General features: G+C 31.1%; 1 protein-coding gene across 2 annotated transcripts in view; it reads left to right on the forward strand.

The window, feature by feature from the left end:
• The window catches only part of LOC143239652 (centrosomal protein of 120 kDa-like), a 113,351-nt gene that overhangs the window by 39,131 nt on the left and 47,492 nt on the right, over window positions 1–26,728 (forward strand). For both annotated transcript variants that reach the window (XM_076480982.1, XM_076480990.1), the window contains exons 6-7: window positions 1,178–1,270; window positions 16,025–16,376. In XM_076480982.1, coding sequence (XP_076337097.1) covers window positions 1,178–1,270; window positions 16,025–16,376 — 445 coding nt within the window. The remainder of the gene's footprint in view (window positions 1–1,177; window positions 1,271–16,024; window positions 16,377–26,728) is intronic.

A 26,728-nucleotide genomic window follows, 5' to 3' on the forward strand; every position in this document is an offset into this window, starting at 1 on the left:
TCTCAAAACAGGGTTTTTTTTTACTTTTGATAATTTTTGATAAATAGATCATATTTTTGAGATAGAAATTTTAAAGTCTGTTTTATATGTTAATTTCAAATATATTTCATTGAATTTAGCACAAAATATTTTGAAATTAATACTTTGTCATTATCTGACATTTATTTGGTGTAATTCTTGAAGGAAAAAAATTCTTTTCAACTCTACAAACTTTAGGTGGTTTTGTCCAAGCAAAACAACCCACTTGTCATTTTTTCTTTAGAATTTTTTCTACCCGTTTCTAAGAAATTCTTTATTTTTGCCATTCATTTCTTGAGAATATACAGGGTGTTCAGAAAGTCACTATGCACTTATATATTTATTAACAGACATGTTTCAATGTAGAATACAAAGGTAAATATGAGTGACAATTATAAACAATGTTGAACGTGACTCCTATTGGCATCAATACAGGCTTGGATCCTTCTTATTTTGTTTCTAAACACTGCTATCGGGTTCTGGCATGAAATAGACTGAATGAATGCTGTTATCACTGCTTTCAAAACTGCACAGTGATTTTCTGAACACCTTGTATTTTCCACTTCTTGATTTTAAAGCATTTTCCTTAGTTCTTGTGTAGGTCTTGAACATTTGTTGACCATTGTGTGGTACCATATCAAGTAATTTGTTCATTTACTAAAGAAAAACAACTATACATAAAGCATAAATATGATTTGATACTCTGGATAGAGCAAAATTTAGGCTATCATATTGTAGTAGTAGAGTAAATGTGTAGGTGTAATTATTTTTTTTGTTTCTGAGAAACCTTTCAATTCCTTTTGTTTGTGAACTGTAAGAGTATTTATGCATTTAAAAACTACATAAATTTTCTTCAGTGAGAACCAGCACATATAACTTGGGATAAGGTAAGCTTATACATGCAGTAGGGGTTGTGCATGTTTAATCAATTACAATTGATTAAGGAGCCTATTGATTAACTAATTGGTAAATTATTATGATTGCCCAGCCTTATTCATTAGTAGATCTTGTGCTTTTATGTGAGGATGACACATGAAATAGTGTGTCAAAACTTATCTCTAGAAACATTTGTTCTGTAATTATGAATTTTACTTTATTTTTGTTGTACTTTACACAGTATTGTTTATTTTTCTACTATTAAAGTGAACTTTGTTTGTAGGTGAAGCCATCTTCAATATCTGTTAGCGACATGAACAATGCTGAGGCTAAGCCTGTTGTTGGTGTTTCAGTTATGCTGAAAAAGGATGATGTGGTATGATTTTATTTAAAAAAAACTAGTGTTATTTTTAAGTTTATGTAATTCCTGTTTTATTAAATGTGAATGAATTTCCTACTTTTGCAGATGCATTTAGTCGTTATGACTTATAAAACAACTAGGTAAATATTTTATTTTCCCTAAATTTGATTTGTTTGATATAGGGAATTACAGATATTATGCAAAACAGGTGTAAGTATCTAAGAAAAAGATCTCATTGGGTTATTGAACTTAATATTCTGTGCAGCTTTTCAGTCAACATTTTTTTTTAAGGAAATAAATGCAATGTTTTATCCATTCCGAGTGGACCATCTTCAGGTGATGTATGAATAATAAAGTGTTGCAGTTTTATCTATAAAATGTAATATAAATGGTACTACAATAACTTGAACTTTTTTTTGAATTTTTTTTCTTTCTTATTAAAACTAGAATATTCTCTTATGCTACTTATTTTTTATAAACAAGTTTAAATGTTAGATTTTATACCCACAGTGTGAAGACCAGTGAGACTTCAAACATTATTAATGATTTTCAATATCTATCTTAAATAGATCTATGAATGTCAAGATTAATGCATTAATATATACCTTTAGTTGTTCTTCTTCTTAAGATATTTTCTGTAAGAAGAAAATGAAATTTTATCTTCAGAATTCTTTGTTATTTAAATTGGTTTCAAGCAGTAGTCTGGACCCTAGGACTTGTTGTTTCTTCTACCATTCGAGATTCTCTCGTAATAGGGGAATCATTAAGATCTGACTTTGACTTCATACCTTTGATATTTTTACAGCGATTATTCTTTTTAAGATATATACTGAAAAATTATTTATGAGCAGGAAATAGTTAAAAGCTTAATCAAGCTGTATGTATGGACTGGAAATCAAAATTTTGAAGACAGTTTACTAAAGCAAAGACATCTGAAATAGAATTTTCATATTAAATCAATTTAGAATGAGTGAAGAGAAGAATTTTGTTGTTTATGTCTTATTCATGTGAAAGTATTTAGAATTAAAGAATATTCCATTTAATAAGCAGTTATTAAATTTTCATGAAAATTGAGTACAGAGTTTGAAAAATAATGCATGTTTGCAGTCTTAATAGCAGGTAAAAGGAGCACTAGTTAACAGTTGTGTATCTTCCTTAAGACTTGGTATAAGTAACAGTTTATATGCTGAACTGCTTTTATTAAGTTGCAGCTTCAGATTATGAATGAAGATATTTTTTATATGTAGGCTTTGTTCATTACTGATTCTTGTTAAAACCTTAATTTCAACAAAGGACTGTCATATTCATCTAGGGCATGATCTAAGACATGATTTAGTTAGTGCTAAATTTGCATATTTTTTTCATTTATGCCAAAAGCTTTCTTGTATAAGAACTATTGTGACTTTGCTTGCAGCAAGAACAGTTAAATTGATAAACTACGTATGATGTATTTAATGTAAAAATACAATTTCATATGTGAAGAAATTGGTTAAAATCATGAACATGAACTGATGTATTTAAGAATGCAAGCTGGTGGTTCTCCTGGTGCTCTTTATTTGCATGTTGGAGGTGTTTAGCACTGACAAGAGTGTAAGCTTTTCTTTTTCTCTTGTGGAGTCCTGTCATCAGCTAGTAGGAACCAATTTTAGTTTATAACTTTTATTATATTTTTATTTTTAACAGCAAGTAGCCTATGTAAATAAGATTATTTTACTATTAATTTTACTGCTATGTAACATTTGGAATGTTTGGCACTGGCCTTGGCACAGGCTCTTCTCCTTCCAATAATATAGAGGTTCTGGTATTTATAATGGACAAAGCAGTTTTATTTATGTAGCATCTATTTATTTCCTATCTAACAATTTCATGATTGCTCCACTATTGTAATTCCACTTTCTTTCCTCCAGTTTTCCCACTTGTTCTATCAATTTATGTGCTCTTTTTATTGACAACATCATTTTGAAATCTCACCATGTGTTTTAAGAACTATGTCTTACTAGTTAGGTGTTTGATTTATTCATTGAATGATATGATATTAGACGAGACTTCAAGTTTATTAAAGATTTACTCAAGTTTTTGTGGACAAAGCCTGTCTCCAAATTTGGTTAAGGTTTAAGGAACTTGTGTTGGAGTGCGATTCTATCATGGTCTTCACTTTTACTGATCAGTAAGGTAAGTGCATTTGGTGTGCTTTGTCTGTTCTAAACGGATTGGATTTTCCAGATGTTGTGACTGACCATTAAAACACTAATGTCCACCTCACCACATAGCTTCTACCCAAGAAGTTGCATTTTACTTGACCAAACCATCCATTGCTGTTGTCATTGTCAACAATTTTATATTTTTTTGATGACTTAAAGCTGTCTTAAAAGTCCTGGTATTCCCATCAAAATCTAACTACTGAGCTTCATTGTGTTTAACTGTCTTAACATGTGCTTGGTCAATCTGACTGACTGCATGACCTCTTTGTACTTGTTTAAAGTCTCATGTATAGATTTGATGCATCTGATGTTCAGTGCAGTGTTTATATCTTCATGACATTTGGCAGTTTTTTCACTTAACATTTTAAGTTTTTCACATGCAAGGAAATCATATTTTTAGTGAAGCATTTTTAATAACCTAAAATATAGATTTGTCCATGAATATATTGAGTATTAATTTTGAACTATCTGTGTGAAAAGTAATTTTCACATTAAAATTGAAATTAGTTTTCTTTATTTCAAAAATCTGAAATTTTCTTTGCGTAATCCCTAAAACCTTCTAAATACATTTCAGACATATTTTTCATTAAAACTATATCTGTTATTTTCTCTACCTTATCTCTATGTGAGATCAGTCAATTTCAGTGACAAAATAAATCTAAATTACCCTGTTTTTTTGCTTTCTATAATTACTTCAAATTCTAACATGAAACTACATTTATTTATTGCAAATAGTTTTAAGCTTGTAACAGAAACATCTATTTATAATGAAATTCTATTTTTTTATTGCATGCTTTGTTATCTTCTGAATCACGTGTAGCTGTTCTCTGTATCATTATTAGTTATAAATCACTTTGGGAACGTGCAGCTCACATTATCAAATTATATTATCCACAAGCTTCCATGAGCTGCTCGCACGCATGCCTCATTCCTTGTGAAATATTTTTATTATATTGTTATTGTTTTAATTTGCCTAACTAACCTAAAGAGATCCTCCTTTTTATGTTTCACTTTTATAATAATAAATAAAGAATAGACATGACGGTAATATAGTATTTACACGGTCTTTTTTCTTGTCCATTATCAATGGTGCTTAACCCTTCTTTGATAGATTGTTTGGTCAAAGTATTCATGATGAAACTTTGTAGAATGGATGGCAGCTGCCCTATTTTCTTTTATACTAATGGCAGTTATGCACTAAACAATACATCAAAGAATGTACACTAATAACATCCAAAAAGTAGACAGTTTCACCTAACTTTCAAAATATTTCTTGTAACTCGCAGCAAGGAAAAAAGACGACTGGGTAAATAAATTTTGTTTTATTATTATAACAGTAACTAAAACGTAAAAATGCAAGTGTTTTTAGGGTAGATAAAATTATATTAGGTATTTTATAAAAAATAAAATAAAATTTAAAATAAATAAAAATGTTTCACAAGGCACATGTGATCAGATCATAGGTAATGTAGTTCAATGAAGTTGTGAGCTGTATGTGCCCAAATGATTTACAACTTATAACGGCCTGAATAGCAGTTAAACATGGTGCAAAGAGCAATCTAAAGTGCATTAAAACAATAAAACTTAATTATATGTAGATGTATACTGTTACCAGCTAAAGACTACGCAGGATAAATAAATGTAGTTTCTTTTACAAGATGAAGTCATTTTAGAAGGAAAGAAACCGTAACTTATGTTTATTTTTTATTTTTATTTTTAGTGATATTTACAAGGTTAATCAAATTAAATGATTTTGTTCTGAGATAGAGAAAATAGATACTGTCAAGTTTTACTGAATAATGTCAGAAATGTATTTAAGAGGTTTTTTATAGACTACATGAAGGAAGATTGAAAGTTAGAAGCATTAAAATTTTAATCTATTCTGGATTTCTTGTCATCAACAATAAAATTCCTTAGTTGTAAAATTCAGCAAATCTCAAAAAAAGGTAATTTTCAAGAATACTGTGTCAAAACTAGCATGATAATGCTTACTCTCAAACTTTGGATTTAGTATTCATTATAAGATTCAAAAATGTTTTTTAGGATATATTCATTAGTAGTGTAGGTCTTTAAAGTAAACTAATTAAGCTGTAAAAACATAAATTTAAGTATTTGAGGCTATAAGTCTTAGTGAAAGACCATTCTAAAATCTTAACTGATTTCGTGATGATGTTTTCACTAAATACTGCGTGTGATGGAACAGACTATAATACTTTAACTTCATGAAATGCCTTTGTAATTTTGTATCCCTAATACCGTATCAGTAAGATTCTGGTCAAGTTTCATAAATTTGATTCAATTGCTCTAAATGTTACTCACTTTACTTAAATATTCTATTTTATCGAAATAATTATTTATTTTACTAGATTTAGTAATGCCATTGTTTTTGTTGGCTATGATTTTGAACTTGGTTGAATTGACAGAACACATGACCACTTTTTACTCATTTAAAATCAACATAGTTTTGATACTTCTAACTTTCCTCATAGTACGAGTATCTTCATAGAATTTGACAGACATTTAGCAAATATTACAAGTCTTTCACATATAAAATTTAAGATTTTTCAGTATCTTTAAAAACTAAGAAAAAGATTTGTCTTTAAATTTATCAAGTATTTTTATGACTATCCCATGGACAAAGTGATTTTCTTATTATGGTTAAAAATACTTTTCATCATCTCAAAAATCTAAGATATTATTACCATAATCTCTGAAACGTCTTAAATAGTTTTAAAACTTTGTATTTTATCTGTTATTTTCTCCACTTTAACTCTATACAAGGTTGGTCAATTTGACTGAGCTCATAACCACCAAAGAACATTTTATGTTTTTATGTAATGATTTCAAATTTTTACGTGAAACTATATTTGTTTATTCTAAGTATCTTTAAACTCATAATAGTATACATTTTTTAATACTTAAATTTTATTATGTTTTTGCTCATTGAATTTGTATCTAAGTTCTATTTGCACCATCATATGTTTTAAATCACCTGAGGAGTGTGGAACTTACATTATGCTATTGATTTACGCTATAATGTTAATATTTATTTTACGTAATTTAATCTTAACTAGCCTGAAGAAATTCCTATTTTTACATTTTAGTTACTTTGATAATGATAAAGATACACATAGAAAGCAAGAAATAAAGTATGTACCTGCATATTCTTTTCTATTGCTTTTTATTGTTGATTGTCTATGACTCTTTGCATTACTTTTTATACTAATGGTAGTAGTGTATTAGATAATTTATGTTTAATTAAATAATGCACCAAAGAATGTAGAATAATAACATGTTAAAGTAAGACAATTTCTCATATATATTGCAATTTTCTGACTTTCTAATTATATGCCAAGAGCATTTACAGATTCCTCTAAACTAGTTGATATCTTTATTGTGAGAACAAAGCTTATATTGAAAGAGAAATTGACAATTCTTTGTTCAGAACATAACACAGTATAACACATCATTTGATAGATGAAAACTTTGACTACCTATTGGCTTTAGGTAATTAAACATAAGAGACAACTATTAACAAAACCTAAAAGAGGTAATGTGATAGGTGGGAGTCGCAAAAGGAGCATGATTTTCCATTTGATAGCTCTTTAAACATAATTGAAGGCTGTAAAAATTATGGTTTGTCTGAATAATGATAATTTTATATTGAATAATTTACATTTAATTTCATAGTTATTGGAGGAGTTTTGGATAAAATAAAGATGCCTAGAGAAAATATGTCACACTAGGGGAAATTCAGGATTTTTATCAATGTTGCATGTAATGGATTTACCATTAAGTTTATTTTAATACCTACACGTTTTAGTTTGATGCATGTATTGTATATTGCTGGATGTGTATTACACAAGTTTCACTCATTCTATAGATTTGTAGAAGATTCTCAAGAGCAAGAACAAAAATATTTGTTTTACAAAAGTGCTAACATGCTTTTGAACATTGTTAAAATTCAAGAATCTCACATGATTGGTATGCAAACCCATTGCACTGAGATACACTTATTTTTTTATTCTGCTATTGTCAGTATTTTATAAGCTTTGGAGGCTTTAATTGTGATAACACCTATTAATTGGTAAACTACAGAATTTTACCAGGAAAGTTTATAGATATCAAGCATTACAAACTGTTCAACTTCTGTGAATTAACTTCATATGTTAGCATTTCTGAGAGGATATTAAATATCTTCATTGGTAAAAAATCAGAGATATGATGCCAACAAAGTTAGCTAGTGTAAGCAACGTGTAACAATATCAACTAGGCTTAGCATGATCGGGTGGTTAAGACTTTTGACTTGTAATCTGAGTGTTGCAGATTCGAATCCCCACCATACCAAACATGCTTGCCCTTTATGCCATGGGGATGTTATAATGTGATGGTCAATCCTACAATTAGTTGGTAAAAGAGTAGGCTAAGAGTTGGTGGTGGGTGGTGATAACTAGCTGCCTTCCGTCTAGTCTTACACTGCTAAATTAGGGAATGTTAGCACAGATAGCCCTCTTGTAGCTTTGTGCAAAATTTAAAACAAACCAAAACAAAACAATACTAACTCTGAATTTATTTGCTCAGCATGGAACTGGATCACTGATAAAACATTTAGACCATATGTACGAGACTCAGTGCTGTCTGTAAGTTTGAAAATGTTGTATGGAAATCATTATTTGTAATATTCATTATTATAAATTGTATTTTTGTTTGTATATTAAAATATATTTGTGTTAAGAAAGAAAATTGTGTGTATCAGTCTTATTGGATAAAATGGACATTAATCTGAGATAAATTATCCTAAGTGACATGCCTTATAACATTAAGATGGGTGGACTTGGGGTCGGCTTTTCTCCCCCTCCTGGGTCATTCTGGTGGTTCTGTTGGACTAGGGTCAGTCGAGGGAATAATGCTCATGAAGCCCTGGCATTACTGCTGTGTCCTTATTTGGCATTTCAGTGTATCCTCTTGTAGAATTCCATAGGGTCGGTAGGCATTGAATATTTCTCCTTATATTATTGATCTCCCAAATCCTAATAAAGTTAAAATAATAAAAGACCAAAAGACCAGCTCATTGATAAGTGATCACATTTAGAAGACTGAACAGTAGTCTCCACCTCATTCTGCACCTATACCTCATTTTTTCATAATTCATTCTTTGTCAACAAACCTTTAGAGCAGACATTTTCGTTTTTTATTCTGAAGGAATTAGAGGGGCTTACAGGCTTTCCAAATTCAGTCAAGATGCTAAGTTGAAATATCTACACCAACACACAGTGAACTCCCTCTGAATTCAAGGACCATTGGGGATATACCTATTGTGATTACTTCAAATGCTACATTGAATTACTCACAAGGAGTTATTGTTGAGATGGATTTCTTCTCATCAAATTTGTCACATCACCCATTCCTTCACCTCTCATATGTGACATACTCAATGAGATCTTCTGGTTGGCATGTGGCATGTATTTCCCACCTTTATTGCCCATTGTTTTTGCTGTCTGGCTGTCTTATCTTCCAAGGATTACAACTTGCCATCATTTTTGCAACTTCTGTCTACCCATCATTCTGTGTCAGGTGAGTAGATTCTCTCTTTTTTTTTTTTTCAGCTTTGAAGGAAAGGATCCTACCAGGTGGCTGGTGTTGTCTAGACTACACATATTTTTTAAAATTCTACATCAAGTCAGGATAGCAGAAAGTGCTCATACTGTCTGCCCTGGCTTTATATACATGCTCTCTGTTGAGGTGGGATGTTTTGCAAGACCATTTGAGATGTAGTTGTGGTAAATTCGGATGTCTGTCTACTGTCCAGTCCAGACAATATTTCTTTCTTCAATTATTATGGAAAAAGCCATCACCAGGAGGTGCTGTGCTTGCTCCATTGGCTTTTTAAAATAGGTTCAGATGGTTACCCATTACACTGTAGGCAGTTGATATATTTTGGGCATTTCTGCAGGTCTTTTCATTGCAAATTCTTTCCTCCCCTTTCCTTTGAGTGGAGCATGAAAGATCTTTGTCATGTACCAGTTCCAAGTCTCTGGGGTAGTGGACCATGCAGAACTATTACTGATTGTAACATTGTAGTCAGGGACTAAATGAAAGGTGCCATTTCAATGGGAAGTGGAGTGGTAGTGATAATGTCAGAGTAGTGTATGTAACCCCTCATATACTTCCACTCAAAACATGCCAGCATCCCTCATTCTACCACTGCCCAAATATCAGATCTCAAGTGGTTTGGTGCTAGATTAATTTAGTACCAGTAAGTGTAATTCCCCCATCCTGTTGCTACCTGGATGTTGGTTCCTGGTGTTTTCTAGTTTTAGATTATTGTAGGACCAACCACAACACATCCCATTCTACTGCCACTCAGATGTGGATACCCAGGTGGCCTGGTATTGGATCAGAATAGGAGTGCTCTATATGGGTTCTCACGTGTTTCATTAGTTGTGTTCGTACTCCTGCTGTGAACCAAACAGAAGTCCCTTTTGCAAACTGGTTTGGGCTTAGAGTTGACTCGTCACATTGCATTACCCCTTTCTATCATTGTTGACCTCATGTTGGATGTGCACTGGGTCTGCACATGTGTACCCCTCCTGTATTGTTGAAATAGAAGTTACTTTTCTCTTTTACCTCATTTTCAGTTGGGTTTGTTCTCATACTGCAGTCTTGAATATATATACCAAATGTTGTCTGGGTTTTGGCAGGGGTTGACTGGCCAATTATATGTAGTTATTTTCTACTTACCCCAAATTCAAGGGGTTTTTGACAGGGCTTGACTTGCCAACTATGTGTAGTCATTTTCTGTTCTGTTTGGTTGAGATAAGCACTTAAAAACAGTTTGTACCCTCTTCCTTCACATGCACTAACTTGTCTTGATATCCTCCCACAACTGGTGTTGATCCAAGTTTGTAACACCAGAGTTCAGATTAATACATATCAGTGATTCCTGTACCTTCCTTTTGCCAATAATATAGATATAAGAAATCTGATGGAAGAGTTAGGTTTAGCAGTCTGAATGTGCCCCATTAACACTACACACTTTCTTCTCACTTATATGTGGATGTTTTGAGATGGCCATGTTTTCTCTTATACTTAAAGTTCTTTGTTTTTATTATATTTAAAGAGGATAACATTTTGATCTAGTACTCTAAGTCAGATCAACCTGGTTGTAAGCCGTATACTTTGACAAAGAGCACTAGAGTGAAACGTCATCCTCTTCAGATACAAATATTTAAAAAAAAGCAAAAACTTAGTGATTGTTTAACATATTTTTTAATTTTGCAATATTTGTTCTCTGTATGGTTAACTACATGTTCTTTTCCCACCCACACTTGTGACACATGGGGTTTGTTTGCCTCTCCCTTCTTTCCAATCTGGATGAAGAGAGTAGTTTGGACGATATGTGATGCAGTCTTCAGTGAGTGTGCTGTTATGGAGCCCTTGCCATCAGGTGTTACACTTCATAGATTTTCCTCCAGGTGTTTTCTGAATAGAACTCATCTAGGCAACTTTTTACATTGGTCCATGTACCATATCAATATTAGATTCTAGATTTCTGTGTGCAAAAGTGTATATTACCTTGGAAATGAACATTTTCCTTACCTGAAAATGTATTTCCTATAGGTATGCACCTCTTTACACATTTTCAAATTTCCTTCCCATTTTCAGTGGTACTGTTCCTTGCCTTATCCAAAAATGAAGATAATGACTGCAAACCCATAAATGAAGCTAGTGCATAGGAAGTTTGTGCCTCTCTCCTATTGGTGGAGAACTTTTGCTACACAATAACATCATAATGCAGTAACACCAATCACTCGAGATCTTGTGAGTTTAGGTGGGAGTTGCATGAATGCTATTGGTATGCAATTCTCTAAGGCTGTTACATGGTGATAACAGCTTTTTGTGTGAGAGGTGAGTATCTATCAGAAATACATTTTAAGGTATGCAAAATATTGACATGAGATATTCTTGAATGAGTATTGTTCCACAAGATGTGAGAAGAAAACTTAGATAAAAAATAAAGAATAATTTGACATGTCTAAGTTAAAATACTTTTAACTTTTAATTTTGTGTAATGTTTTGGGCAGTTAAGCAGTAAAGACTATTACAATGGATTTATGTTTTTATTGTCTGACAAAGAGCATTAGCATGAAACACGACACAAAAGAAAGCCAGCAAAAGTTTGATTTATGTGTGTCAATTTATTCTTTATTATGTTTTATTAAACAATGTCTGTACCATAATTCAGTTAGCACTGTTCTTTTATACTGTTGAGACATGTATTTTTACAGTTGGAGTTATGTAATGACCAGATTTGTAATTTTTGATCCTCGAGAACCATTGGTTTAAATGAAACATTTTTTCCATTTATCTTTTTCAAAAAGAAAAATTTTTTGTGAAATTAAACAAAATAGTCTCATGTATGTTTATATGTTACAGATTTCTTTTCACCATGTTCTCTTTTCAGTTCCTTCTTTGGTGAAAAAGAAAAGAAATTTCTAACAAATACATACAGTTATTAAACAGTGGGTCCACTGTGTAATGAATTTGACAGAACGTTTAAGTTATTCTCATTACCTAAGCTAATTTATGTCACTGTATGGGGAAGTAAGTTCAGAATATTTTGTTTAATTTTAAAATTGAAATATATCCTAAAATAATTTACAAAAATTTAATACCTAATTAGCAAACCTTGTTTTTGAAGTATGACCTATGGCATTTTTCAATATGCACTGTTCTATTGCATTATTAAAGCCTGTTTTTGGTTATTGACATTTAAAAATCTGATTTGTAACCTGTGATACTTAAAGAAAAAAAAAAAGAGAGAGAGAGAGAAAAGGCTTAAGCCAAAATGTCTTATTTAATAAAACCTTTATCACTTTTTTTATAGTACAGTCATGTATTTATGACTTAATTGAGAATGAAAATAAAGCTTTTGGGTCATAGTTTAATATACTTAAGCTCAAATTTGGTTATTACATTGTATGTTTGAAATATATTTTATACAGTGGTACCTTGGTTCTATAATGACTCCCTTCTCAAACAATATGGTTTTCAAACATATTGTTTGAGAAAAGTCTTTGTTGTCGAACATAAACTCTGTTCCTGAACCAAGCTGTTGTGGCCTGAACCCCCAAAATAACCTGACTGATGACCCAAATGACCCTTCGACCATTTTCAGCCCATGCCAAGCTTGCCCGAAACATTTTACCCACACCCCCACTAAAATCTGCTGTGAACGTTCTCATTTTTCTTTTTGTTTTTTTCTTTTCTAAATATTCTGATTAAATAAGCCACCATGGGGCCAAAGAAGAATAATGAAAGCAGCAAACCAAAAAGAAAAGATTTTAGAGCCACAATAGAGGTAAAAAAAGATCTCATAGCAAAGTATGAGAGTGGTGTTCACGTGTTTGACCTTGCTACACAGTTTGGTATGGTGAACAATCTGCACCATACTGAAAAATAAAGAGGTCATCAAAGGAGCTGATGTTGCAAAAGGAGTGACAGTGCTTACAAAACAAAGATCACAAACAATGGAAGAGATAAAAAAACTTGTTGATTTGGGTAAACGAAAAAGAGTTACCTGGTGATAGCATTTGTGAGACCATCAGTGAGAAAGCAAAGCAGTTACATGCTGGCCTCTTGAAAAACACCCCTGGAACGAGTGCTGATACAAGTGATGCCTTTAAGGCTAGTAGGTGGTGGTTTGAAAAATTTAGAAAGATAAGTGGCATACATAGTGTGGTAAGACATGGGGAGGGTGCCAGACAGAAACAAACCTCATTAGACAATTTTTTAGTGAGTAGGTCCAGTGAGTCTCAAGCAGGTTGTAGCAGTACAAAGAGACAGAAAAGAGAAAGAAACCCAGAAGGAGAGTTACCTGACGTTTTGGTGGAAGGTGACTCCCCTTTCAAACAATAATAACCCACCTACTCTCTATGTTCCTCACCACCTTTCTCTTACGCCATCAGCTCTCTTCAGCGCAGGTAAAGTGCAGTTAAATTTTCATTTATTGTTTTTTTATTGTGTTTATAGTTTTTGTGGTTGACTTTATGCATGTATTATTATACAGGTATAACTAAACAATATTTTTACTTAAAATGCTTCATAATGCATAGTTTTTGGAAGTCTGTAATGGATTAATTTAATTTACAGCATTTCTTATAGGAAAAATTGATTTGGTTTTCAAAAAATCAGTTTTCGAACATCCTTCTAGAAGGGATTAAGTTCAAGAACCGAGGTACCACTGTATTTATTTTTAAACTTTTTTTTTAAATCTGGAAAATCTTTTAGTCGGTATATGAAGAGCAATCTTTAATTATTTGATTCACCACTTGTTATTAGTTAAACCAGTTTTGGATTCAACCCCTCATCAGTGACACTGAACAAGGGCAAACTGAAAGAACAATACTGAGTTTTTTTTATAATAGTATATTGTATGCATGATGTTTGTAGTTGTTTTTACTCAGTGTTTTGAACATACACCCTTGTGCAAATTAATTGAAACAAGACGGAAAATTACGATTTTTTTCAATTTTTTGCATTTTATTTCTGAGAATCCAAAAATTACTCACAAATTAATACATGATATGACTGCCTTTATTTTTTAGATCATTAATCCGCTTTGGCATCAAGTCCACGAGTTAACTGGATCGTGGTACCACATCTCAATTATGGCCACAATTAGCTTATCTTTTGTAGTACAGTCTTTTCCCCGAAGTCTTTCTTTACAAATCGCCCAAATATTTTCAATATAATTTAAGTCCGGAAAGTTTCCAGGCCAGTATAGCACCTTTATTTGCGTTATAGTCATAAAATTCTTCACAAGTTTTGATGTGTGGCACGGAGCCAGATCTTGCTGAGAAATGCCAGATCCATCTGGAAATCTCTATTTTAATTCTGGAACAACTCTTCTCTGCAAAACTTTGATGTACTGTGGTCCTCGCATCATACCTTCTACGATATGTAAGCCTCCAATGCCATAGTAGCTGAAAAAGCCCCAAAATATCTTATTCAAGAGATGTTTTACAAACTGATTGATGTGAGATTGTTTAAGTTTCTCGCCTGGAGATCTGTGAACATGCAGACTTCTCTGGCCCTGTACAAAGAAATGAGTCTTGTCACTGAATAACACCTTCCTCCATTGTTCTTGCATCCAGTTTTTGTATTTCAGACCCTATTGATACTGTTTTTTCTTTATTGAGTTGGTAAGAAGTTGTTTTTTGACTGGTCTCCTTGCCCTTCTAATGCAATTTCGAATGACGCAATATTCCTCAAAATTTTGTCATATATCCCGAAAATAGATCAACCGTACTGCAAAACACAGCTAATTACACTGTCCGTGTGAAAAAATGACTATTAAAGAAAATCAGAAGGTCCAGCAAGCCTACACCAGCTGCTATGCTGAAAATATTGTAAAATGACCATTTGTTTCAATTAATTTGCACAAGTGTGTATATCAATATAGTATTTAAGGAATATTTAGAATTAATGTTGCTCATTTATTTTTCTGAATTAATCAGGAAATAAGTTGTATAAGATACTAAAAATGGAGTAGATGCTCACTTCGTCATTAAGGGTGTAATTTCCAAAAACCTGTATAACTTGGTGACAAGTGGTGAATTAAATAATAGATTGGGCTTCTTTTGGTGTTTTAGTATCTTTAGCATTATGTCTGCTGAATAATTGAAAAGAATAAATTAATAGGACAAGTGGTATCTATTCTTCAGGTCCTGTGTGAATATAGATAGATTATGATGGGTAAGATAACTGAAACATCATACCTGTGATTTTTGAGTTATATTAGAACTCGTGTTATTGGTCTAACTTTGAATTTCTAAGATAATTTTATCTTTCATAATCAACTCTTAAATGTGATAGTTGTGTAGTTGTTTTCGTTAAATAATTATACCGTTGATGAATATATTCTGAAAGACAGTTTTGTATTTTCTAATGAAATATAAACTCCAAACTGTGATATTAATATTTATTGAGCAAATTTTGACAAAAATTTTGTATATTAACCTTCTTTTGACACAAGCAATACAAATAAGTACAAGTTTAATTTTAAAGGCAACTGAAATGATCTAAGTTGAAGTTATGAAGTTAATAAATATGTACTGCAGTTAAATAACTGCATTTTTTATTTAATGGAGATTGTTGAGGTAGATATGTGTTCCAGAGTAATTCCTTTGCTAGCTAATAAGATTATTTTCATGTTAAACAGTGATTGATATCAAAGCAGTGCTTATTTATTTATAAGCTGAGGCCACAAGTTATAACCACATTAGTTCAGCATATAAACTGTCACTTCTATGAGTCATTAATGTAGAATTATATCTATAACATCAACAAACTTTAATATAATTTATTGATTAATGTGCTTAGCAATGGTTACATAATTCATTTTATGTATAGTTTGTTGAAAATTTCATCAGATCTTTTGAATATGTACTTGTATAAATATTTTGGTACAACATGGATTAATGCATGTGCTTACTTTTGTCCATATTATTGATGTTTAGTGTCATGTGTAACATAACCATTCATTCCTGGTTATTTGGTGTTACAGAAAATAAACCAACAAACAATTAATGAACAAAGTTTGGATAAAATACCTGAAAAAAAGTCATCAAAATCTCAGGATGAGACTTTGCAGTCGCACATCTCAAATAAAGATAGCTCTGTAAAAATCATGGTCACTGATCAACACCAGAACAGACAGTCTGAAGAAACAACTAAGAAGACATCCACAACTGTGGAAAATAAAAATATTAGTCCAAGTAGAAGTAAAGGAAGTTATAAAAAATTAGATTTCTCTGATTCGCCTCCACAGAAATTAGGAAAACAAGAAAACAATTTGCCAAGTAAAACCCAAGAACACAACTCCAAGGAAACTGAAAAAGATAGTAATGTTAATAAAGGTCAGTTGAATTGTACTTTCTATTACCAAATCTTTGTTCAAGAATTTAATTTACTGCTAAGCTTGTGCATGTTGCACTCACAGGAATGTCTGGTAAGAATTAGATAGAAATGAACTAAGAGAAGCATGTTGATTACTGTTTGTAGTATTGTTTTCACATATGTTATTTCTAATTGTGATTTGTTATCATTTTTTCTATCTGAATATGAGAAATTACATAATTTCGATAATAAAAGTATATAGATCATCTAGGCATGCAATTTAAGGAAACTTGTATAGCTAGAATTTAATTTGTATGTGATAATTTCTTGATTTCTTTCTCTACAATAATGACATATTATTCTCTATATATCCACAACTTGAATTAAGGATAAAAACATAGAGACACCTCAGTTTCACTTGTTTTAGAGTAACAAGGTCTTAAAACAATAATTAGTGTAGATAAAGTGGAATGTATATAAACATTTAAAACAGTAAATAACACATTATTAACTTTGCACTATCAGGAATTTTTTTCTTTTCAAGTGAAACATGATTAAATATAGTTACCTTTATGTATTACTGTATTTAGTACATGTATGTGTGTGTTTATGTGGTATAAATCATTAATTCTGTTTGTGCCTTATAAAACATCTTTTAAAACTAAATTCATTAACACTCTCACAAAGTCAGTCAAATTTCCAAATCTTATAACCATTCTGTACTCATTATAGTTTTTGCATTTTTACTTTCAATACAGTTTGTGTATCTTCACAAATTTTACCAGATATGTAATGAACATTATGAGTCTTTTGTACATAGAGAGCAGACTTAAAACTTTTTCTCCTTACGTTTGGTATCAAAATGTAGATTATAATTCCAATTTTCATATTATACATTATTTTATTTCTTGATTTAAAAGTAAATATTAAACACACCTAAACATCAATTTCATGTGGTATGTCAAATGCAGCACTGGTTCAAATTAAATATTTGTGAAGTCAGAATACAAGGTCTGTTGTTTTCTTCAAATTAGGAACTCAAATTACTGATATCAACAAGCTAAAGTATAAAATAAAAACATTTTATCTTTTCTATTTTCTGAACTATAAATGATTTAGTGAATCAAACACAGTGGCCTCCTGCTTACCTCTTTCCATATATGGAAATGGTCTCATATATATATATATATATATGACTTGTGAATAACCAATCAGAAGCTCAAAATGTCCCTTAGTGATTTTCTCACCCATTTTCAAGTATAACAGCATCCTCTCTTTCTTTTGAGAAAAATCTTTCAAGCTAGTAAATTGAATTTTTAGTTTGTGATTTATTTGTTTAGATATAAATACAGTGTAGTTATTAAACTTGATAAAAATTATAATGAAATTCTATGGCATTGATAAACTAATTTATGATTTTTTTTTGTTATTCTTATGTGTTTATAAAACTTTAAAAGCCTTGTTTCATTTCAAGTCCTCCAAATACAAAATTTATTAAGGCTTAACAAGCATTGACAAACAGCAACAAGTACAGAGATCACAACTAGAAGAAATATTTGTTTGTTTTGTTTCTTTATTTACTGTTATATGTTTTAAAAGGAATTGAGTTTAAGACCTAGTTTGTAAATAATTTGTATACATATGTAATATATATAGTGAAATGTGATTATATTTTACCACATACTAGCCTACTAAAATACAGTGAAGATAGGTCATTTTGTAAAAACTAAAGGTCACTTTTATATTACTGGCTACAGTAACATCAGCATATGTGAGCTACAATATTGTAACTGCTGTATTGTTAGACAAACATATAATATAATATAATAAATCTGTATGAGTGTATAATGCTATGAGATTTAAGCTATTTAGTTTAAGTTTTTATGTTTTTGTTTTATAATTTGTACTCATTTTAGAACAAAAAAGACATTTATATTCATTCCGTAATTTTATATGGTGGTTGAGATCATTCAAATCAACTGAGCCTACACAGACTTGTTAGTGAAAGTTGTGTAAAATATAAAGTTTTTTTCTTAAGAAATTTTGATAAAATTATTTGGGTGCCATAAGGATTTAGAATGTGAAATTTGAAAATTTTTTGATGCATAAAAGTATTTTTAATCTTAAAGTGAAAATTACTTTGGAAGTCAGATAAGCAACATGAAAATAAAGCATGAGAAAAAGCAAACCTTCAGACTTACTAAAAAAAATCTGATATTTTATGTATGATGGCCTTGTAATGATTACTGATAATTTGTGAAATTTTGTGAACATACACTACTAATTTAAAAGTAATAGAGTAATAACTATAACAAGCACAAAGTGGTTATGAAACAAGTCCCACAGACCAAGCCTGTACCTGAAGAGTTAAGATTGAACATACTTTTTTTTATCTGAAAAATCTTGCATTTTATTTGTGTAATCCCTAAAACCCTCTTAAATAACTTTAAAACATTTTTAGCAAAACTTTGTATTTTATCTGTTATTTTCTCTACCTTAACCTTATACAAGGTTGGTAAATTTGACTAACTTATAACCATTAACAAGTAAATCAAACAAATCAAAAGTTAATTCTTTCTTTTTTGAATGATGACAAAATTACAATTGTTAAAACAAAATACTTTTAAACTCAGTGTATGTCCAGTTGTACTTTTTCTAATTTATAACCCTTTGTACCCACTTGAAATATTCTTGCAATTATAAACTGTAAATCACTTGGATGAATGTGTCCTCCTATTACACTAATAATCCTATTTTTCTACAAGTTTATTCCCATTTATTTATGGTACCCAAGATGATAAGAGATTTGTGTCCAGTCATCAATATATTTCAACTCAACTAATCTCTCAATTCTCCTTGCTTTGCTGTGGAATCTTTTCACACCCATCAATAACATTTTGCACCAGTGCTCCAAATAACCAAGTTCAATGTTACTGACACTTATCTTAATATTCCTGAAGCAGAATCTTCTTGGAGATTTCTCAGGTTTGTGCACGAGGATCAGGTGCTACAGTTCTGGGCTTTCATTTTGATCTTGCTTCAGTATCAGCAGAGTTGTTTCTCATAACCTGCATTCCTTGATCCTGTGAAAACACCATTATATGGATGACTAGCATCTTCTAGCCCTATTCTGTCAATTGACAAAACAACACGATCATATTCTCCTTTCAGAAGCTACAAAAGTGGGCTTTCTTATCAGATTGAAGAAATATAATTTGTTATCAATGCAATATTTCATTCATTTGGATGTGTTTTTAAATACTTGTTTAAGTTGCACTCAAGCAGCCTTTCTCAGGCTTCAAGCCATGGAGAGAGCCATTTGGCTTTTACTTATGTCTCCTTTTACTATGCAGATGGTTCTCTCTCTTTTGTTGATGTGGGCATACTTTGAGCCTCTCATTCCTTTGGGACAAAAACATGTGAAGTCCCTTAAGTGGTCACTGTAGGACCATTGTGCCATGTATTTTGATACTTTGGATCATCCTGTCTCTTTACATAAGAGAAACATCATCAATTGTGAATGGTGGTTTTGGTTCAGAGCAACTCTACTATTTGATTACCTGTTCCATAATTTCGTCCTGAGACCCATCTATTCACAGATACATCTCTTCAAGGATTGAGAGCTGATCTTTAAGTTCAGGCTCTCCAGGGTATTTGGACAGATAATGAGTCTACTGTCCATATCAATGTTCTCAAACTTCTTACAGTATTTTTGGCAATGTTTCAAGGTCTATCTGTTTTGAAGGGAAAAATTGTCATGATACATTCTGATAATTCCACAGTTGTATTTTACATTTCTTGTCAAGAGGCACTCATTCCCAAAACACCTATTTTCATACCTTGAATCTTCTCTACTGGTCTCATTCACATCAATATTTTGGCAAGTGATGTTCCAGGAGTGATATATTTCATTGCAGATCACTTCTCTTGACTCAATCAGATAAATTCAACAGAATGGATACTACATCACAAGGATTTTTAATGGATTTTCTATCAGTTTTGGATCTTCAGTGATCAATGCCTTTGTGACTCACTGGATTTCTCAACTCCAGTTGTTTTGGTCACCAATACCTCATCTTAAAGTGTTGACAGTAGATGCATTCATTGAGGATTGGACAGGTTTATATCTGTATGCTTTTTTTCCCAATTTGGCTCTTCTTCCAGGTTCTGGCTATGATTCATTGTACTTCCTGTTGAGTTCTCTTGTTACATCTTATTGGCCAGCTCAGTTGTGGTTGCTGCTTCTTCAGCAACTGCAGGAATGTCAACCTCTACCTCTTCCATATGGAATGTCTGTTGAGACAACCTCAAACAGACATTCTCCATCCAGATGTTTGGGAACTCAATTTTCATATTTGGAAGTTATGTGGTCCTTTGCCAGAATGAAGATTTAACTTCTAAGGTTTCTTTGTACTTAACTAAATTTTTCTGTAGGCCAACCACAATCATATGTCAATGGATATAGACAAAGTGTTCAAGTTTGTTCCTCCAAACTGAATGTTTACCCAGATGCATATTCTAACTGAGGAAAAAGTTAGGACACCTACCTATATATATATATCCAAAAATGTTACAAAAATACACATGCTTTCATAGGGTGTCGTAACTTTTTCACATGACTGTATAAGACTATCATGTTGCATCATAAGCACCAAGATTGAGAATCAGTTATTGGTAAACATTTTAAACTACATTTTTATTCAAGTTACAAGAAAGATGTTAGAACTACACTGGAGCCTCACTGTAATCTGGAAATTGGTATAATTCAGGTCAGTTCTGGACCCCAAAATATTCTTTTAAACTTATTCTTTCAAGAAATATTTTCAATATTTTTCTTGACATGTTGAACATTGTTGAAAAATGTAAGTACTAGAATCATTGTTTTTCCATATTTTTTTTATGTTATGTTTTAAGAAAAAAGTAACTAATAAATTAAGGATTTGTGCTTATATAGTTATAATACATACATGTTCATAAGCACTCACATACCATGTACATCTATACTGCTAAATTCTAACCACCCTGAGAGGATAGGATAATTAACATCCAAATACTTACTGGTTTATTGGATTAACCCAGACTTTATACAGAGTTATATCATAAAGATTTTCTTGCACTTTTATCACTTTAGAGAATTGTCATTGCAAATTGCTATACTAGAAACAAACCAGTAAATCTCCTCCTACTGTGTTTTTGTAGCTGTGATGACAATAAACTTTAGTGGAAAAAGTATAGTAATTGTGCATCATGATTTTATTTCCTACTGACTGTGTCATATTATGGTGTCAAATAAACAGTCTAAAAGAAGGAGTAGTGATTCAGAGTTTTATGTTTGGCAGGTTTATACTTCAGCAAATAACAGTAAAGTAAAGATAAAAAATAGATGAGAAAAGATTTGAAATACAAAACTCAGAGGAAGTACTGTACAGTGTTGATGTTGGCCAAAATTATGATAGGATCACCTGTACCTACACTGATATCCATACAGTAATCAATAGGAAATCTCTAATGAATCATAAAAGAGGTAATTTTATACCATTGCTGAGAAGTTGAAAATTATCCAAAAGACCAAGAAAGGCACTAATTAAGTATCTGTTTTGAAAACATTTGGGATTGTTAAGTCAACACATTTTGTCAACATCATTCTTGGCTTAAAGATGAAGAGAAGTTGAGAAGAGCATTGATTAAGATGGATGAAGGGGGTGAATCAAGGAAGAAAACCTGAAGATAACTTCTTGACAAAGCCATACTTGTGTTGTTCATCACATAGAGAGCTGAAGGTGTACCTGTATCTGGTTGTGTTATGCAAACTTAGTCTAAAATATTTTACCATCAAATGAATGAAAATATTAGCATTCCATACAGTTTGAAGCCAGCAGAGTGTGGTTAGCAAGAATCGAGAACCAGCACAGCATTTTTTAAGTCAGTATAGGAGTAGAACAATGATCTGCAGATGATCCAGCTGCAATGCCATCTCCTACAGAATTAGAGAAGGATATATCCAAGAAAGAATCTATAACTGCAATGATACAGCTTTGTACTACAAAATGTTATCAGAAAAGATGCTAGTGACAAGAAAGGACACCAACAAAAGGTTCAGGTTTAAACTGATAAAGACAAACTTGATGCTCCACCTTTACTGCAACAAAACTGGTTGACAAAAGCTTATCCTGCTTATCATTGGAAAATTCACTAGGCCATGCTGCTTTCATTATCTGAAACTAAAATCACTACCATACCAATACTCAAATAGTGGCAAAGCATGGGTTACTTCATCTGTTTCTGAAAACTGATCCATTATGAATTAATACCAAATGTTAGAGAACATCTCAAACAAAACAAATTAATTTAAAAGCATTTTGCTGCTGGATAACTGTCCTGTACACCTATCTCAATTGAACCTGGTAACATATGGTTGGAACATTAAATGTGTCTATCTATTGCATGGAACAATTTTGAAAATGAATCTTCTTGACCAAGACATTATATATATTGTTGCCAGATGAAATAAAATTTAATTTATTTGAATTGGTTGTCTTCATTTTTTTTACCAGAAATCTGTTTGTTTGCAACAGATCAGCTGAGGCAGTTTTAAATGGTTTATTTGTAGTACTGTATTATTCTGGCTACTGGCTTGGTGTGCTTGAAAGAATCTTGTTAATATAGTTTCACATTATATTGTTCCAGTGGAATGTGGTATAATAGGGTCCTAGTGTATTTTTTTCAAACTACTATGGTTTTCCTCTCAGGTGGATACAAATGCCATATTATGTTTCTATGAAGCTGTGCATAATAATACTTATATAATTCTAAATTTATTAAGTATGTCTTTATGAAAGTTGATAGGCTTTTGTTAAGTTTTATAAGTATGTTTTACAAAAAATTCAGAACTTTTGATTATTGTATTAAAGAGTTGTCTGTGATCATCATTTTACAAAATCTTGACAACTCCCTTAATGGATATTGAAATTATTTTCAGTAAAACTGTATTTTATCTTTATTTTTCTCTACCAGGCACTAAGAGCACTGAAATCAATAATGGAAGGCATAAGTTTTAAAATGCGAAATAAATCTAAGATATCCATTTCCTTTTTAGAATTATTGCACATTATAACAGACGATCACACACTATTCTTACAGCCAATGTTAATAGTCTTTTCAGGTCTTAATTCATTTAGCTTAATTTTTACAACTGCCTTTAAAATCCTCTTTAGAGTACAAATCATTTATCATAGATGGATAGCATTTTGTAAACAAACAATTGAGTTATGAGACTTCCATGATTGAATTACTATTACTGATTGCAACATGCATGTGTTATGAAATTGTGTCATGATAAATTTTTGCAATTTATTTTAAGTTTTATTATCTTACCTAATATGTTTCTGATATTTTATATTGTGATTAATTTTGCAACAACAAAAAAAATACATAAGCCTTTTGCCATTGACAATATAGCCCTGTAAGCCAACTGTTTCTAAGGGTGTTGAGGTACAACATATTATTTTGTATTTGAATATGCAGTTTAGAAAAGAAAATATTATCTCACACAAAATGGGATGTCTTGTAACCAGTGCAATTTATGATAGAAGAGATAATTGTAAGCTTTAATTTTTTATTTATTGTTGTATATTTTAAGACAAATAAGTTTAATAACTTATTTCTAACTAGTAATAATCTGTATAAATATACAGTGTATAATTGAAATGTGACTATACTACAAAATACTGGTCCACTGAAACAAGACTGAGACAGAATCACTTTGAAAAGACTAAAGATCAGATTTATGTTATTTGATACAGTCAATGCAAGTTATGTAATGTTAGTCAGCCACCATTGGAAGGTCGGTATAATAAACAAATAATGAATACATAAAGTTATGAGACTTAAGCTACTTAGATTAAACATTTCTGTTTTTGTGTTGCAAATTGTAGTCATTCTAGTATGAAGAAAAAAAAATTATGTTTATTTCTCAAATTTTTAGTTTGGTTACGAAGTCGGTCAAACTGACAGATCCCACATAATTAAAGTAGAGGAAGTAACAGACAATGTATAATGTCTTACTGAAAATAATGGTTTGAAATTATTTAGGGGATTTTAGAGATTACAAAAATAATATTTAAGAATTTTAGGATGAATATATTTTTTTAACCGTAACGTGAAGTCATTTTCCACTTGGACTAGTAACAAAACAGACTGAATATTTTCATGAACAAATCTTTAGTAAAAATAGTTCATTAAAAAGTCTGGTTTTCTGTGCACAAAAACTTGTAATCTTCACTAGAAGTTTATCAAATTTTGTGAAGATGTACATACTATATCAAAAGTTATAGTACATATACTTAACGTGTGCAAATACACTGCTGGCCAAAACCTTAAGGCCAATGAACATAAAGAAAAAAAATACATTTTGCGTTGTTAGATTCAACCACTTATTTGAGTAGAAATTTGAAAGATAAAAATAAGAAAGGGAAAATAAAAATAAAAACCTTTTAGTATTAAAACGTTTACAGTTTTTAAAGCCTTTCTCTAGTAGATGCTGTCTTATTGTTCTTGAGCTGCATTCTGCATCCATAAGGGCCTTAATCTGGTTCAAAGATCAGCTGGCGTCTTGCCGGACAACCCTTCTAATTCTCCTGCTCAATGCCGGCAAAATTTTCATTGGTCGTCCACTTGAAATTCTCGTTCCATATCCTTCAGGGTCTTTTAAGAAATGTGCAACAGCAGTTTTACTACGCCCAGTCTCACCAGCAATGGCATATTGAGAGAGAACTTGCTTTTGCAGCTCGACAATTCTGCCACATTCAAACTCTGTTAACTTTTTAGCCTTTTTCATGTTTTTACCTAATGTAACACAGACATGTTAACAATGCTAATGCTTGAACACAAATGACTAAATGTTGTTACGTATTTACCAATTAATGCTTCATTTCAGTGTGGTCTTAAACTTTTGACCAGCTAGTATTTAGGCTAATTTCATAGTGTTCACATTTTTCTATTAAATGCTAAAAAAGTTTTATATTTTTATTTTTCCTTTTCTTATTTTCATCTTTTGAAGCTCTACTCAAATAAGTGGATGAGTCTAACAATGCAAAATGCATATTTTTTTCTTTATGTTCATTGGCCTTAAGATTTTGGCCAGCAGTATATGTATACAAATTCATATATTATACTGAGCCTGTTCCAAAATCAAAATCATGATTTAAATGTGACAAAAATAATCAAATAATCAAAATGTTTCCAATTATTACTATTTTTATTAATTTAACTGGTCAGTAATTGAAATTATGATTAAGTCAATTAATTATTTGAAATAATCAACTAATTGAAATTACTGTTTCTGACAATTACAACTATCAAAGGAATTGAAATATTGTCATTATAATTTCCATTTGCAGTTAATTCAAGGAAGTTCAGGTTACTTGATTAGTGTCACAACTTACAAAAAGAATCCAAGTAATCAGAATTTACTTTTATGATTATTTCTCTTTTTGTTTATTACATATATATAACTCTCATGTAAATTTGAATGATTAGTGAAATGTGATAAATTAGTGTGACCAGTGATTAATGGATTGGCAAATTCTACTAATTACTTATTTCTAATTATACTGTATTTGTTAATTTAAAAGTTCTTTTACATATAAATTGGCTGAGTTCAAAAGTGCATCCTAGAGTAATTTTGTGTTAGGTGTTGTTCCCTAATTAAGTAAACATACTTATGAAACTAAATATATGGTAATTGATGTCAGTAAGCATTTCTTATTGTGTTTAAGATAATCTACAGAAAACAAAAATTTGAGGAAAATGTAAATAATTTTGGGAGTGGATTTGAAAAATGTTACCAATGAGGTCTAAAACTTTATATTTTAACCATTTTGAAAGCTATAACAAACTCAAAGTAAGTTTTCATATGAAGTAGACAATGGTTTAAAATAAAAATTGTGATACACTTTTGTATAAGTTAATATTAAGTATATTCAAATAACATAGGACAAAAACAAAACAGTAATTTATAGCAGTTTGCAGGCTGTGAAAACTGTAAGCCTGGAGAAGATAACTGCATAAATAGCATCTAAGAGGCATAGGAATAGCCTCTCTCTCTTTTTTTTTTTTTTTAATTAACTTCCAAATTATTATAACATTGTTATAAAAGTAACTGAAAGATTAATAAACAGAGGTCAGTTAACCTACTATTCACCATGTGTTACCAAGCTTGTAAGTATAATATTAGCTACCACAATACTAAATAAGTAAAGAAATGCATAAATAGACTACAAATCTTATATCCTATCCACTCTTCCAATAATCTAATAATATGATACATTCAACCACCCAGTAAATATTAATGATATAAATATTTAAGTAATGA

This window comes from Tachypleus tridentatus, chromosome 2 (genome assembly GCF_004210375.1).
Source record: "Tachypleus tridentatus isolate NWPU-2018 chromosome 2, ASM421037v1, whole genome shotgun sequence".
Taxonomy (NCBI): domain Eukaryota; kingdom Metazoa; phylum Arthropoda; class Merostomata; order Xiphosura; family Limulidae; genus Tachypleus; species Tachypleus tridentatus.